We start from the raw sequence: 17,220 nt of genomic DNA on the forward strand, positions 1-17,220 counted from the left end.
TCTGTGGGTTTTTTTTTTCCCAAAAAAACCCAGCAACTAAAAAATTATCACTTTTTGTGTCCTGTTCAAACTCCTCTATAGTTTTTCATTTTCCTTTGTAGTTTTTTTCCCCCAGAGGCCTGTGCATAATAAGTTTTCAGACAGAATTTAATGCAAAAAAATAGGGTCATATGCAAAGAATACAATAAAAAAACAGGGTCACAGGCAAAGAATACAAGAGCTTAGGCACGACAGGAAACGTAAATGTTAAAAATCACACGAGAGAAGATAATAACAATAAAAAAGAAGTGCCCACAATACAACAAAAGCAGTGGCAAAGCCAGTGCACCGAGCATCCCTCAAGGCTGGTGGAGGGATGGGCTGACCCCAGAGGCCTCTGCCTTTCCTGACTTCCAGACTTCTGTGGGGCTCATTAAAGGCTCCAAGCACAAAGCATCAAACACTTCAAGGAAAAGTTGGTCTCCATGGGAATAGAGGACAAACTAAAAATAACCATAAGCCAGCATTTTAACAATTTTGCAGGAGATTGTCATGGCAATGGAGAGAGTTGTAACCTGTTGTCATGATAACCAAAGTTTGAAATTAATGGGAAAGCATTCCACTTCCACTTCATCTTTATTCATAATGGAACCAGCATCTTCCACAGGAAAATTCCACGTTAGTGCCTGCAAGGAACTAGAGAGCCTGGGAGCAGCAAGGGAGGGATAAAGGACTGCGGGGATTAGAAGAAAAATTTAAAACTCCACAGTCAAGTGAAGCAACAAAATGAGGGGAAAAAAATCCAGGGAGGAAAATGCTTTGATGGATGAAGGATTTTGGGCAGGAATTTTGGGGCAGGCCCTGGCACAGGTGTCCAGAGCAGCTGTGGCTGCCCCTGCATCCCTGGCAGTGCCCAAGGCCAGGCTGGACAGGGCTGGGAGCACCCTGGGACAGTGGAAGGTGTCCCTGCCATGGCAGGGGTGGCACTGGATGGGATTTAAGGTCCCTCCCAACCCAAACCAGTCAGGGATTCTGTGACTCAAGTCCCATCTTGACAATCTCTTCTCAAAGCAGAGTTCACAGCACATTAAACAACACAGGATGTCCAGTTTTTCAACACACCCCAACTAGGGGAAAATAATCTGCATTTCCAGCCCAGAGGAGACCAGAGGAGGCTCCAGGGGCTGCAGTCCCTCTGCTCTGGGGCCAGGCTGGAGAGCTGGGGGTGTTGGGTGTAAGTGACCAACCTGCTGCTCGTGCATTCAGTGAGACCCTCAATTATATTAATGGGCTCAGAGCAAAGCATGCCTTGTTGGATGACAACATAATTGTTATTTTTGTCGAAAATTGCTCTGCTCACCCTGAAATTACTAGGGTAGTCCATTATACTACTGTTTCCTTAACTGTTTTAAGGGGAGAGAAAAATTATTCTGACAACAGAGTGCCTGCACAGAACACACCTTTCTTCACCTTCAGAGCAGCACAGAATGCTCTTCACCTCAACAGAGCTCCTAATTTGAAATAAAAACAACTACAGGTAAACAGAAGTTCAGATGCCCAAACACATCCTTTGACATTCACAGTCATCTTTCTGAATGAAACTCTTCACTGTTCAGCTGCAAAAATCAAGGTTTTCCCCTGTGTGATTTCATGTACAGTCACCATGTGCTTTGCATCCCCTGGGAGTGCCACAGAATCACCTCTTCTCCCTGGAGATGGATGCTCTTTGCTGCCAGACATGAGCTCTCTAATGATGAGGCACAGAGATGTCATTTTTAAGTGTAAATAGCTGGCAACAAATCAAGCAAAGAGTGGACATTTCTTGTGGTTGCTTACTGAAGTGAATTTTGGAACTACGAGCTCCAAAGTTTCACTTGGTACTATTACAGGGTTTCTTCTCCTCCCAAACCCTCCCCTTGACTGCTCCCAGTCTTCTGAGAGCTCATCTTTTCAGCCCAAATTCTTTGTTCCATTAGTCCCTGAAGATTTTGTGTAGATGAAGTGAAATGCCCCAGAGCTGCTCCAGGAAGGGCTGCAGGAATGGCAGCTCTCTGGAAGGATGGGCTGGAGGGCAGAGAGGAGCACCTTTAAGGTTGTTTCCAACCCAAACCATCCTGGAATTCCATGATCGTCTCTCTGCACCACCAGCTCATCACCAGGAGCCCAAGCCTTGCACCCTGCCACAAAAGCTGATTTTTTTTTTTTTCCCCACATGAAGGATAGCAGCTCATTCTGGGAATTCAGAGGGCTTTACATGACGAGGCTGTTGACAAATCCATTCCTGTAAAAAGACCTGGAGATGGCAATTCCCACCACAAGGAAAGGAGCACTTCCCAGCACCAGCAGAAAGGCAGGGGTTGGGCAGGGGGGAAGGAGCACTGGGGCCAGGGGAGGAGAAGGGAAAAGGCTGCAGCACTGAAGAGTCTTTCAGGACTCATTTATTCGAGCAGTGCCAAGGCAGCTCACTGCTGCAATATTTTCTTCCTGCACTCAGAGCCAGGGCTTTGGGATCTAATAAATCATGGCTGGCCGCAGAGACATTAAAATTCTAGCCCAGTACTGCATGAGATGAAACGGGGCCGAGTGCCAGCGAGCGCAGGGAGAGGGAAGGGCAGCCACACACGCTTTAAAATAAGTGTATGAATGCATTTGCATATAAGCAACACCTGATTTTGGCCTCACACCAGGCTAAGTCTAATGAAATGGAACAGCAAAACACATCTGCAACTGGAGGATGTTTAAGGTCCCTCCCAGCCCAAACGATCCTGGGATTCTGTGATTAATAAACTCAAGCGCTGCGCTTCAGGAAAGCTGATCCCCACTAAATTAGAAATAAGATATTAGGTATAAAGCACAGTAGGAAAACAGAGCCAGTAATTAACAGATCTGGTACAAACCAGGGAATTATTTCTGAAGCTCATAAAAGCTTTTTCCAAGCCTGGGCCAGCTCACATTTCTGTCTGTACAAACCTCTGTGCTGGATCACATTGACTGCGCCCGGTGTGAGAAATAATTGTGCACCAGGAGGGAAGAAAAACTCAATATTTAATCTAAAAACATTTTTGCAGAAGTCAAGCCACTAAATTTTAATTTATTACCTTTGGCCTGAAAAAACAGAACAAGGATCTGACCACTTATTTGCTGTGCAAGATGAAAAAAAAAGGTGTGGGGGGAAGGAAAGGCAGCAAATATTACGGATTTTCAACAGATCACAAGGCAGCCTTGGAGCTTATTTGCAATCATTTAATTGAAGCACCCGGAGATTTAAGAGGTATTGAATGTGTGGGGTGCAAACATACACAGAGAAAAACAAGCCAGCATATGAATTTGAACTGCAAGTGGCAGAAAGAAATGCGCAGGAAAAGGCCTTTATTTTGGAGTGGCTGAGATTGTAACTCTGGATGGGAGATTCCCTGAAATGTGGGGTGCCAGGGCCAGGAGATGTTTCCATCCTGGGTTAGGAGCCCCCATCTCCAACCTGCACAATGACAAGGGCACACTCCAGCTCCATGGAGCCGGTGGCAAAGGTTCCCAAATTTCCCATCCCTGGAGGGGCTGGAAAGCCACGTGGATGTGGCACCTGGGGACATGGGGCAGTGCTGGCAGTGCTGGGGAACATCTGGACTTGGATCATATTAAAGCTCTTCTCCAGCTTCAATGATTCAATGAAATGCCAATGTGATTTTGACTTGCTACACTGAGGCTCCTTGTTCAGGAGCAGAGCAGGAGCAACTTAGGAAAAGATATGGGAGTGAAGGGAACGTGCAGAAAAAGAAGCTTAAATGGAAAACAACTGATCATGGCTAAAACAGGGAAAAAGGAGATGGCTCAGAAACAGACTAGAAATTAATAACCAGCCAAACCCATTTTTATTCTCTGATATACACCCACTAAGAAAGAAGACAACAAAAACCCCTTCAGTTATCAACTTTAATACTGAATGTGTACTTAAAAGCCAAAAGCACTGGTTAGAGTTTGTCTGTATGCAATTTGAGACAGAAATCTGGGAGGGCTCATGGTTAAAAATAAAGCTTCTCTTTTCCCCAGGTGAGTGAAGAACTTCACAAGATGTGCCTGTACTCTATAAAAGCAATTGAGACACAAGAAAATTCTCTGTTCACCTTTTATTTTCTCTAAATGGAGCACTTTTCTCTTCAAAACATGTTCCCAAGGCCATTCTTTTTCTTTTTCCCGCCTATGCTTTTTGCTTTCTGCCTCACAGTTTTTCCCCAGCCCTCTTCAAGCGTGGCCATTTAATCTTTTTATTTCTTTTCCACCGCGAGGAAAACCAAAATCAATATTGCAGCCAAGAAATGAGGCAGAAATAAAGCAGTTGCATGGACTCACCCGAGCCTGGAGGAGGAGGAGGCCCACAATGAGGTCATTTGGGAAAACAGAACATGAGTTTTGTTTGCTTTTAAGATCTGAGTCTGTTGTGTTTCTTCACAACACAGGGGGACTCAAAAGCCTGTAAAACCTCCAGACAGTTACAAAACAGGGGGTGAGGGATGTTTCCCGAAGTTTCTATGAACTCCTTGGAAGGCTGGCATCAGTTGGACCAGCCTCCAAAGGAGCTGAGTGGATGTCATGAATTATTTTAAAACCACAGAGTCATTAAAGATGGAAAAGCCCTCCAAGACCATCGAGCCCAACTGTTCCCCAGCACTGCCAAGGCCACCACTGCCCCATGTCCCCAAGTGCCACATCCACACGGCTTTGGAACAATTCCAGGGATGATGATTGCACCACAGCCTCTGCCACTCACAAACATCCCTAATCTGACCCAAACCCCTCTGCTTCCTTCTCCCAAACAGAAAACTCCTCCTCCCTCCTTCCCTTAGTGGCTTCATGCTTCTTACAACTTCAAAAAAGTCCCTGAGCTGATTCATTAGGAAGATGGTGATTTATCCACTGCTGATGTCAGTGCAGCTCCCAGCGCTGAGGAATTCAGCAAGCTGTTTGGAAGCATTCCCGTACGAAAATCACGCGTTTAAACATGAAAACAATGAGAGCCTACACAAGTCACAGCTCATTCTTCTCCCAGTCAAGTAGGATTTTCCTGTCTGCTCTATACACACCAATTAATAAACATGAGGAAACGCCAGAGGAAAAATATTCACTGTATCCACTTCATACATTTTTAATCGCCCTGAAATCAATTCAACACCCTGAACACGGTTTAGAATTCCTGTTTTACAGAGCCGGTAAGCGATGGATCACCTAATTAAATCCAGGAGTGGCATTTCCCAATCAATGGAAGGGGCTGACGTGCAGGCACATCTCAGAGAAGGAGGAGAAGTAAGGAGAGAGCACCTCAACCCTGCCATTTGCCCTGTGTTTCTCAGTGCTCCCCGTGAAAATGCCGAGGAACGCCAAAAAGAAAGGGAAAAAATATGAAGTTCATCCCCTTTCACAGAGGAGTTGTGACAGAACGTGGTTTGTGTAGCCTCAGAGTGATCTGCTATTAAAGGCCCAGCACTTCCAGAGAAGAATACAGCAAACTTTTAATTGTAAGCTAATAAGGGAAGCTGAAATCATGCCTAGAATTATCTTTGTCCCACAGAGAGTATGCAAAGGAGGATTAAAAAACAGCAGAAATCCTATGGGAACATCCTTCAGTCACCTGCAACATTGAAGGCCACTGCCTTTCAACATCACAATAAATTAAAGGAACAGTCAGGAGTAAATGAGGTCACTCCTCACATGTGCAGTTGTGTCTGAGGTTCAACAATGAACACAAATGACAGGGATTAGGGCAGGAGCACACGTGAGAATCCTTCACCTCCTGTCCTGCCAACAAAACCAACAGCCAGAGGGCACAGATTCCCTCTGCTCACCATTATGTCCTAACAAATGTTGCGGTTTCACCTTGGGGAAGAAAAAATTACAAAATCTGGGAATTTTCAACTTGGGAGTGCAGCAAACAGCCCAGCTCAGGGATGTGTCTTGCTCTTCAGGAGCATGAAGGGGTCCCAGGCAGGGAAAGCCCCTCTGCTCTGTGCCAGGCTGGCAGAGCTGGGGGTGCTCACCTGGAGAGGAGAAGCTCCAGGCAGAGCTCAGAGCCCTGGCAGGGCCTGAAGGGGCTCCAGGAGAGCTGGAGAGGGACTGGGGACAGGGATGGAGGGACAGGACACAGGGAATGGCTTCCCAGAGGGCAGGGATGGATGGGAGATTGGGATGGAATTCTCCCAGAGCAGCTGTGGCTGCCCCTGGATCCCTGGCAGTGCCCAAGGCCAGGCTGGACACAGGGGCTTGGAGCAGCTGGGACAGTGGGAGGTGTCCCTGCCCAAGGCTGGGGACTGGAATGAGATGTTCTTGCAGGTCCCTTGCAGGAGCATGCCAGGATTCATTCTGAGAGCACCCTGCGAGCAGGCGGCGCCGCAGCAGGACCCGAGGAACGCCGTGACACAAACCCCCTGGAGACTCCCCAGCCAGCCCCGCATCCTTGGCCTCCTGCATTTTATTGCCATTTATTATTTAGGAATAACTGCACCCAACACAGAGCCAGCCTAGCAGAGGCTCATGAATCACAGCATCTTATCAGCATATTAATCAGCTCCTGGGAGGGAGAGGGGAAACGGTGTGAGCTATCACAACACTTTATAGCTTCACGCTTGAAGTCAAACCAGCTCCAGGAGAGACTGATTCTTCATCCCTGATTCCACACCAATGGGCTAATCTATTTACTGCAGCACTGGTGCCTTCCTGTAGTGCAAGGGTGCAAGGGAATGGGAAGGGTAACGTGCCAGAGGAAAAGCAGGTGCTTTGGCAGCCCCCGCTTGGGGCAGGTAAAGTGAATTTTACCAAGAACAAAAAAAGCAAATTGGAGGCCTTAAATAAATTAGCCTCAATTAAAACAACAGCTTACATGAAGATCCAACTTAATTACAGTCTGGTTTAATTAAATAGCAAACAAGGCTGAAACACTGCTGCTGATGTTCCAAAATCCGTGGAATCAGCGGAGTGGAAGCCGTCACCAGCCGGGCACGAGGAGCCAGGACTTGGAGCACAGAGCTGGCACTGGGCAGATGCAGCTCTGTCTGCAGCCAGAACACTCTCCCTGTGTCACCTTCCCTCATCCAGCAGCAGGAAACACTGCCAGCACAAGTTATTCTTCTCCTCTTTCAGTTCCCAACAAAAAACAGGAAAGGAGGGGGCAATTCCACAGACCTGGGAGTTCTAAGGACCCCAAAAATGGGACACGGGAGAAGCCACAAGTGCTTAATAAATCCCTTAGTTCAAACACATGGATTGTTTTCATAAAGATTTCTCCTATGAGCTGAACAATTCTGATTTTATCTCCCCAAGTAACTGTATTTTAAAACTTCCTTTTTAAAATGTAATTATTATTTCCCATGAAAATCCAGCTAATCCAGGCCACACTTGAACAATTATTTAGGAAATAACTGTCCTTCACACTTCCATTAAGGAAGATCAAAATGGAAAAATCAAGAATCTGAATAAACGGATGCTTCAACAAGTACTTGAGTATGTGCCAAGGATTTCCCATCCTCCCTAACTCAAGGATTTCCTATTTTCCCTAACAGCCAATCTGGCAGAAAAAAATGGATTATTTATCTTGCAATAGACCTCTCTCCCTGCTCTGCCAGGAAAAAAACACAGAAGTCAGAATGAGAAGAAAATCATTAAAACTTAGATTAAAACTCATTATTTCAGCCTAAAGCTACCATATAAATAAAAACAATAAACAAAATATTAAGTAGTATAAAGCATTCACGTTTAGCACAAAAAACAACCCCACAAAAGCACAGAATTCAACCTGCCAGTCTCCTGATTACCATCCCTCCTTTCCTCCTGCCTCTACCCCACCTGAGTTTTATTCCACAGCTCTTTTCATAGCTGCTCAGACCACCCTCAGGAGCTGCCTGTCTTTTCTCTACAGAGGCTAAAATTTAAATTTTCTCCTCCTCATTTGCTATGGAACTTTCATTACATATTCAAACAAATTCAGATTTAAAAGGGTTTGTAATACTATTTGCCCAGAAAAAAAAAAAAAAAAAAAAAAAAAGGTCTTCTGTTAAGTGCTTTCTGACTTCTATTTTGGGACTTCACTGCAAGAGTTCAGCCCACTGACTCCTCACCTTCCACCTGGGCATAGAACAATGCAGCAGGAATGTTCCTGCTGTGCTGTCCCACATTTGTTTCTTTGTTTTACCACTGACATAACCGAGGACCTTGTTTTATTTTTCCCAGTCTGATCTGCCTCCAGCTTTTTCCTCCAGGATTATCCTGCACATCCACCACTGATTTCAGTGCATTTACCACAAATTCTGGAAGACAAAGGCCTGAAGGAGGGTTTGGGATGAAACCATGGGGGCCACATCCTCCTGATCCCTGCATGGATCAAATCTGGCACAAGTTGGCCAAGTCAAATTTTACAGAGTTAAGGGCACAGTAGGAACTCCACAGCCATCAACCAGCAGGTTACTTTAGAAGATAACATCCCATTAACGTTGGCACTTGATTAATTCCAAATGGAGTCCTGCAGAATTCATATTCTCAAGCCCAGGCTGGACAGGCTTGGAGCAGCCTGGTCTCTGCCAGGTGTCCCTGCTCATTGCAGAAGGTGGAATCAGACGAGCTTTAAGGTCCATTCTCACCTAAACCATTCTGGATTTCCATTAATCCCTTCATCTAAAGCAGAATTCTCCCTCAAAGTCTTCTAAAAAAGGCCAAGGTCCAAATTCTGACCAATCTGCACCTCAATATTTAAATTAAATTGTCTTATCAAGTGCCAGAAAGCAGCTGCTAAGACACCCAGGATTCTATCAAAGCAGATACAGAACTGTACATTGAATGGATATTAGGGTGGAGCTTTAAGCAGATGCCAAAAAAAAAATCAAAGTAAAGTGGGAGAGAAGTAGCCTCTTGTGCTGGAAAGCCACAAAATTCCTGTTATTTCCAGAGCAGAAAAATAACTGTGCACTTATGAGCTCGTTCTATCACCCAGGCACTGCTGGAGTCCACAGTCCTCTCACAATGGGGAGATTTTTGAAGAGACTTTTTCACAGAGATTGTTGTTTTTTTTCAAGCCTCTCGTGCTTTGACTGTGAGACCAAAGTCCCCCCAAGCTACAGTATCTCCAACAAAGTAGCTGCATAAATTGGAATGAGAAAAAGAAAGGATGAATAAAAACGGGACACAACGCCTTTGAGGAACTCTCTGCTCTGCAGAGTCTCGGACTGGGCTCCTCACAGCCCCAGTGATCCACCAGCTGGAAGGGCTGCCAAACCCAACCAGAATATTCCATGCACAAAGCAGTTCAGAGTATTTGATGTTCATTCCCATCTGCTGGTGACCACTCTCCTCATCAGAAGCACATTCCCATATAATTCCACACATGAGGTGAAAGTCAACACAAAGAGAAAGCAGGAAGCCCTAACACAACATGACACCCAAGAGCTGATTGCATACCCCAAAATGGCATAAAAAGGAGTTTTCCAGGGCTGATTTTGTAAGGGGGTTAAAGATCAAAGCAAGTCAAGGTGAACATAATCCACAGGGAAAACCAGATACACCTGAACTGGGATTTTCTTATTCCAAAGCACCATTTCTGTCCCAAATGAATTCTTTCCATATCAGTACACTTTAAGTTCCCCACTAGTTATGTAATGATGGTAAACATCTTTATCAAGTAATAAGGATGACATTTTTAGACAACTCAGTTCTAAAGAAGGTTTCAAACAGAAAACAGACTTGCTCTTCCACATAAGATTAACTCAACCAAAGCACAACTTGAAATACAAAAAGAAAATCAGTCAATACTGTAGCTTAAGTCACCACCTATCACAATACCTGTATCTTCTCCAAACAAGGGGATCTTGGCTGTGGGATCCTCATTCCCACAGCTGGACTATTCCAGTACGTGCACCCCAGTGGTTCAGGGGAGCCCTCCTGCTGGTCTGTCCCAGCACCTACTGGCATGTTTGTTAACCTGAAGAAAAAAGCCCTTTGGATCCTTTTCCTTAGGATTGCCAGGGCATCCTCTCTGCATGAATTCAGCTCCAACTCTTCTCACCACCCTCGCTGAAGGGCTTTTCCTGCCAGTCACGTTCCCATCCGGCTCCCTGATGGGAAACCTTTCTCCCTCATTAAGGGATCAGCCACACCACACACAGAGACCAGGAACAGCCCCAGCCCCTGTCCTACCTGTGTAGGCCATGTTCTTCGGGTTTCCGTAGGGAGCCCCAGGTTGGACGGGGCTGTAAACAGGATTCATGCTGGAAGACCGGGAACTCTGAGGACAAAAGAAAAGCAGAGTTGAGACGGTTGCCTTGGGTTGCTCCCGAGTTGCTGTCTGTGTGCAGAGCCCTGATAGCATCACCCCGTTAGAATTCCAGACACAGACAGCTGTGAAGGAAGGGATTTACAACCAGACGTTCCAACCAGATAGCATATTTAATAATTCAAGTTTTGGATCTCTCCGCTAATTCCCACAACTTCTCCGGCGCTGCATATTCTGCCTACAAATGCACCCGGAGCAGATTCATCTTCCACATCCCTGGGCTCAGGACTCATGACCCCACTTGCAGCGTGAGATGAGCAAAGAGGAGGAGCCACAAAGTCAGGCAAGGGATTGTCCCCCTTGGAAGAGCGAGCAGTTCTTGGGCGATAAAGCCAAGCGCACCGCAGAGCTGACCTTCCAGAGAGCACCAGATCAAAGATCACTCGCCGCTGGCCAGATGGAGAAGGGCAGGTCTTGGTGAGCTTTCAGCGTGAGCAGACTGTGAAAGCCTGGAGGCCAAGGCTTGGCTGCTGTGTGGGGCTGGGCAGGGCCACCTCTGGTCCCACCTGTGTCCCACAGGGAGACTCCATCACAGAGCTTCCATGAGCAAGGAGGTTTCAGCATCCCTCGTGCTCCCCTCGCCGGTAAAATCCACACAGCAGGGTCAGCTTCTTGCGGGTTTTATTAGGAGGAAAGCAAGCGACTTGGGAATTTGTGTCTCCTAACTGTCAGTTAAGCAACTGGCTCAGTTAATTATCTTAATGAAGCACATTCTCAGTTCTGATTAATGGGAAAATCAGTCATTAAGCTTTATTAGGCGACGCATTTGTCTCCGCAGCTATCTAGTGGTAATTTCACACCAGAACCAAACCCATCTCGCTTCAAAATCTGGGGGTTTTGTTAAAACGTGTTATTTTACAGTTCATAAATAACACCATTCTCTCCAAACAAGTCCCTCATGATAGGGGACACAATTTGTTACATCATTAACTCCTTTCACTTTACCTCGGGAGAGTAAACAAGTCAAACGTTACACGTTAGCACCGATTGACTTGACAACAATTAGTGCTTAATTAATTAGCTGTCCCTCCACCCCCAAGTTAGCACTGAAGGAGCCATTCTCAAAGGAAAGGAAATCAGGGTTATAAGCAAGCGGGAAGAGACAGGGAGACTCGGGATTCCATCAGTGGCTCCACTGACACACAGCATTAAGAGCATTACGAAGATCTTTAATAAAATCAGTGTAAAACCAGGCTGCCCAGAGAAGCTGTGGCTGCCCCATCCCTGGAACTGCCCAAATTCAGGCTGGATGGAGCTTGGAGCCTCTGATCTAGTGGAAGCTGTCCCTGCCCATGGGACTGGATGAGCTTTAAGGTCCCTTCCAACCCAAACCATTCTGTGATTTTATGGAACAAAATTTAGGATGGTAACTCTTCACCTTTCCATTGTTCCTCCCCAAAGACCACCCAGTGACAGCTGGACCTGCTCCCAGGCAGGGCTGGAATCACGGCTGCTTTTCTAAAGTGCCTTTTCAATGCCAGCACCATTTCATTTGTACTCTTGTGTGTGTGAAGAGTATAAAAAAATCATAATTCAGGGGGATAAAATGACAGCGTATGCGTGGCTTGCATTAGGTATTGTACCAAATGGTAAAAGCAAAACACTCTCATTGAGAAGGATGAAAGAAAATGCTTTTTATCCCAGATAAAAAGGTTGTAATCGTGGTGGGGGCTTGAGAGCTTGTGAGGAAGAGGTTTGTGCTTCCTCCCTGCTTTGTATGCAGGGTGGGATTTCCAGCCAGCAGGAAAGAGCCCCTGCAAACGGCATTTGGGAGGGATGATTTTCTCTCCCATTCTGCAAGACAATGCCATCCGAAAATACATTTGAAATTCATTGCAGGCACCATGTTGTGGCATTGAAACAGCTACACTGAAATGGGAATAAAACAGGATTAGCAAAACTAAACCTTCTGCACCGCCAGAACCTGCAGAGTTCGCTTGTGGCCATGAATGCCCAACAAAAAGACTACTAAAAATTAATTATAAACAGACAAACACCAGCGCTGCTCTATTGCAGGGGCTCCCAGCGCTCCCTAATCCCTGAGCCAGCCACGCTCAGTTGCTCTGAGCGACTCCAGCAAGGAGTAACTCCAGCAGGAATGCCATGGGAATAAGCTGCTAGCAAACAGTCCGGGATACTTGGTGCCTGTAACCTGGTTACCTTTTCATCCACTTTATCCTTCCTGTGACAGTGCAGGGCAGGCTCCCATCACACCAGGGAGGGCGGGAATGGGTCACTGTGGCCTGGGCAGAGCTGGGAATGGTTGGAGTCCATGAACCTGGAGGGCTTTCCCAACCTCAGTGACTCTGTGATTCTATGAGTGCATCCCCTGGGAATCAGGAACATCCCGTCCCACCGTTTCCCTTTCACTTGGTGCCTTTGGAAACACTGTGCCCAGATCCCTCCATCTCCACAGGGGAATTTGCAACCCCCATCACTGTGGCTGGAAAGGATCTCCAAGATCATCAAGTCCAATCTCTGGCCCAATCTAAAAGCTAAAAGAGTAAAGCAGGCATGGAAAATACAGGAGGTTAACGAAGTTATTATCATTATCTTTTCAGAACAAAGGAATGAAATCTTTACAGAGAAATAAATATATTTTGCAGGGTTTTTAAAACAGTGGCATGGGCAGGTTAATCTTTCAGGCTCTCCAAAAATTAAACAGTGGCTCTGAATTGAAAAGAGTAAACAATGGAAAAGGGAGCTGTTCTGAACAACAGACATTTTTCCATTTTCTTTCAAGTCATTTCTTGTGTCAAGGTGATCTTCCCTTTAAACTCCCATTGCCTTGTTTTTTGTGCCACTGGGATGCAATGCCTTTTGAGAGCCCCATTCCTTACACTCTGGAGAGAGGGTACTATTTTCTCTATGTGCCAAAAGTAATTTATTTCACATCAGGTGGCACAGAACCAACATGAGAGAGTATGAACAAAGAAAAGAGATACTTTTCTTCCTTGACCCGCACATCACCTCTTTAAATGAATTTTACACAAATTGCATGCTAATAATATTCAGCCAAAGTCTCCTTGAACATGAAAAGGCCTCCTGACCTTACACTCCATGCAAATTCCACTAATTTTCCGACAATTTTTCCCTTAAGTTGTTTGAAGCTTGACCCTCACTTGGGATCCACCAAACAATAATTAAATTACCTTCCAATTCATCTGTTAAAGGTTAATTTAGGCAAGTTACAAGGGTATATCCCACCTTTCCCCAAAAAAAGTCTGGGACAGTGGGCACAAGCTCAGGGATTCGTTTCTACAATGAGCAGCTTCTTCTTTAATTTATTCTTTTCTTAGCAACACCTTAAGAGTTGATTGAACATCTCACATGTGAAACAAAATATTGAACTTCTTATTGAAATAAATGTAACTGTGTTTTATATTTTATATATATATATATATATATGTATAATGTGAACACATCAGGTTGAGACATGGAAACCCAGACTGGTTTGGGTGGCAAAGACCTTAAAGATGATCCAGCTCCAAACCCTGCCATGGGCAGGGACACCTCCCACTACCCCAGGTTGCTCTCTCCTCTCCAGGTGAATTCCTCTAGCTCCCAAAAATTTACATTCTACAGCATCTTCTGTCAGATCCAGCTCCAAACCAGGACAGGAGCACTCAGATCTTCACTGAGGAGACTCAAGAAAATGTCCTGGGAGACAAAACCTCAGGGAGCCACGTCCTTATCCCTGCTGTTTCCTCTGAGATGAAAAACTAAATAATCAGGCTTTTCCAATCAATCAAGAAAAACCTGACATCTCTAACAGCAACAAGCCCTTTTGTCCTCATTGCATGAAAAATTAAATAGATAATTTATAAGCACAAAGCAGGTCTTGACTTTGGAATTTGCTGACCTCAGACCGGCCAAAAAATAAATGCTGTGGCAGGAAAAATCTCGACCTTTCGTTTGCTGAAGTTTATGATCTGCTTAAAAGCCAGAGGATCAAAAAATTATAATTCAGTTATTAATTCAATTTAATATTATAGACTGCGCATTGAAATATTGTAAATGAAATCCCTGCCCTCCCTGAAAAGGACTAGGAAGGTGGGATCACTTGTTGCACAGGTGAATCTGATGGCAAAATACCTGCACACTGTGTTTGCCTATTTGAATTAGGCAGAGCTTACACAAACACCCCTCTGAGCCTAAATAAATGAGAAAGTACTGAATCATAGACTCACAGACTGGTTTGCATTGGGAGGAGCCTCAGCAGGGACACCTTCCACCAGACCAGGTTATTGCAAGTTGAACCAGTTCCCCCACAAGAAATTTCAGAATGAGAAAAGCCAAAAGACTCTGGCACAGCTGGGGTTATATTAACTTGTTTCCAGAGAAGAAAATGCCTTAATGCTGATGAATTCTGTGCTGCAAATTCCCAGCCTTTTATCTGCAAGTCTGATGGGTTTCACCAGCAGGTAACCAATAAATACATGTATTTTTTAAAAGATCTAACATATCTGCCCCAGTGAGTCCCAAACCATTCTCAGCAGCTCTCAAATGACTTCCTTGATACATTCCTATTAATTTCTCTAACTTGAGGCCTTTCTGACTTTCCCTTTGGAGATGAACCCTGCTGTACTCTTGTACTTGGTGCTCCCCAACTGAGCCACAGCCTCCTCCAGCTGATTATCTCCATCCTTTTGTCTTCCCTGCCCTACTTCATTATGTTCTGCTGAAAAGGCTGCTTGGAACACACAGCTTGAAGACACTTCTCTCTGTTCCTTCCTTTCCACAAGCACTGCCTTGGGAGATTTGGGCTGGCCACCAGGAAAAGCCTGGATTGTAAACATCCATACCACAACATCACCCAGGCACTGCAAAAACCAAATCAAAATATTCTTAGTTATCTTTCTTATCTGAGCTGCTTCAGACCTTTCTCCCAGCCAACCACTGCTCCCTCTCCTAAGAGAAGCTGCACTGCAGGAGTCACACAGAACAACCACATACAAGAGTAAAATCCATGAAAAGACAATTTCTGACACGACTATATACAATCTTCCCCCCTCCAAGCTCTTTAAAAATATGAAATAATTGATCACCTCTTTGGCTTTGTTTTACAGGTGCAGGAGAGCAATGGGTTCAAGGGTGGGTTCACTGGGAGCGTTGGAATAGGTGGAACAACCATCCCTGGAGGTGTTCAGGGAACACAGGGCAGTGGTGGCCTTCCCTGGGCTCACAGTTGGACTCAGTGGTCTCAGAGGGCTTTTCCAACCTCAATGATTCCATGATTCTAGGGTAAACCAGACCATACTGGTAGGGCCAGGATTCAGGTGTAATACCCATTTTCCATCATATTATCCTCAAAGACAAGCTTTAATTTATGTTTTGCTCCAAATTTCCAACCACTACCACTAGTTAACCTCCCTCAATTTTTATCATTACTCCCCCCAAGATGGGAGAATCCCTGTGAAGCCATATCCCAAATAGTGAAAACATGGCTCCTTCCCATGGATCACAACAGGATAAACATTTAAATTTGTCTGGGAGTCAACCACACTGTACAAAGCTGGCACATCAGCAATACAGTATTTCTGGAATTAAAATCAAATGAGGGCAGAAATATGTTTTCAATAACAGATGGGTCAGGGTTCTCTGGGCTTCATTTGGTCAAATCCACTGTGCTGCAGGTTTTGGCTGTAATTTGTCACTTCCAGCCAGGTTGTTCCTCATTGCTCTCTAACAATCTTCACCCAGGATCTGTTTTCTGGTCACTTCTGGGATTTGTTCTCTGGTCAAGACTGGAAACCCAGGGCAGGGTGGAGGAGCAGCTCCAGCCCCACTTCACCATCAGGCAGCAAAGCAAATCTCTCCCTGTCCTCTCCTCTTTCTCTGCTCACACTGATGGATGGACCCAGATGGGCTTAGAGAAACAGGAGGATGAGCAGTGCAAACAGAGGGGATCAATCCTCCCTAACAGTCCCTTCTTCCTTAAATATTTTGGAATCTTGGTTCTGAAACAAAGCAGTACCAGGGAAGATGAAGGAGGGCCCAGGCTAAATCTGTCAGCAGGAAGGGAGCTTTGGCACTAAGTTTGTTTATCATCGTCTTTTTGTAATTTCGTGTTGGCAAGAGGCTCTGTGTTAACAAGCCCAGGAGCCTGAAAGTCTTTCCCATCCATAGGACAGGCAGACAGTGGCATTCCCTCACTGCATTTGGAAAGCAAGCTACATGGAAGGAGAAAAACAGAATCCAGATTTATGCTGGGCTTGATGTGCCCCACCAAACCCAGAAAATACACAGGGCAACTCAGTACCACTTGAAAAATAAGCAAAAGGAGTTGGTGATGTTCTGGGGGAAAGCTGCCAAGGGATGAACAAACAGAACTCAAATTAAGAAATGAAGAAAATCACAACAATCATAGGCAGAGCACAGCTGAACAACACATAACCAGCACAACAGAAAGCAAGCTTACACAGATGACCACAATGGAAACCTTTAAATGAAAGCTGCAGATGTCTGTAAAGCTGTCCCAGGCCTCAAACACAAGTCACAGATTCCATACAGGAATTACCAGAGGTTAGTGGCAGACACTGTATGAGGGACAGCAGCCAATAATCAGTGCACGTACAGCATGATCCCTAACACATGCAGTATGCACTCAATTAGCATATCCATCTTTCACAACCACTGGAAAAGCCAAGAATTTTCCAGCCTGCCATTACAGAAGATTTGGAAGTGCTTTTATTCACCTAAACACTTGTTCAGGTTTCCAGTGAATACACCCAGCCCAGGAGGCCAAAACCAGGAATGCTTTTGCAGCAGCACAAAGGAAAGGGCTGAAAGGCCACGGCAAGTCAACAATTAACACTTTTCACAGATTTCTGGACATACCTTCCCGAACTAAAGAGTGGGAAAATAAGTTTGAAGGAGCTCACAGCTTGCAGTTTATATCGGGAAAAGAAAGAATTACTAAATCCCCAGCCTGT

General features: G+C 45.2%; 1 protein-coding gene across 6 annotated transcripts in view; it reads right to left on the minus strand.

The window, feature by feature from the left end:
- The window catches only part of FAM168A (family with sequence similarity 168 member A), a 123,606-nt gene that overhangs the window by 51,347 nt on the left and 55,039 nt on the right, over window positions 1–17,220 (minus strand). For all 6 annotated transcript variants that reach the window (XR_010026884.1, XR_010026883.1, XR_010026886.1 and 3 more), the window contains exon 3: window positions 10,150–10,237. Coding sequence is in view for 2 of the 6 variants with exons in the window: in XM_063150239.1 (XP_063006309.1) it covers window positions 10,150–10,219 (70 nt within the window). In the remaining 4 variants the exon portion in view is untranslated. The remainder of the gene's footprint in view (window positions 1–10,149; window positions 10,238–17,220) is intronic.

Source organism: Melospiza melodia, chromosome 2, assembly GCF_035770615.1.
Source record: "Melospiza melodia melodia isolate bMelMel2 chromosome 2, bMelMel2.pri, whole genome shotgun sequence".
Taxonomy (NCBI): domain Eukaryota; kingdom Metazoa; phylum Chordata; class Aves; order Passeriformes; family Passerellidae; genus Melospiza; species Melospiza melodia.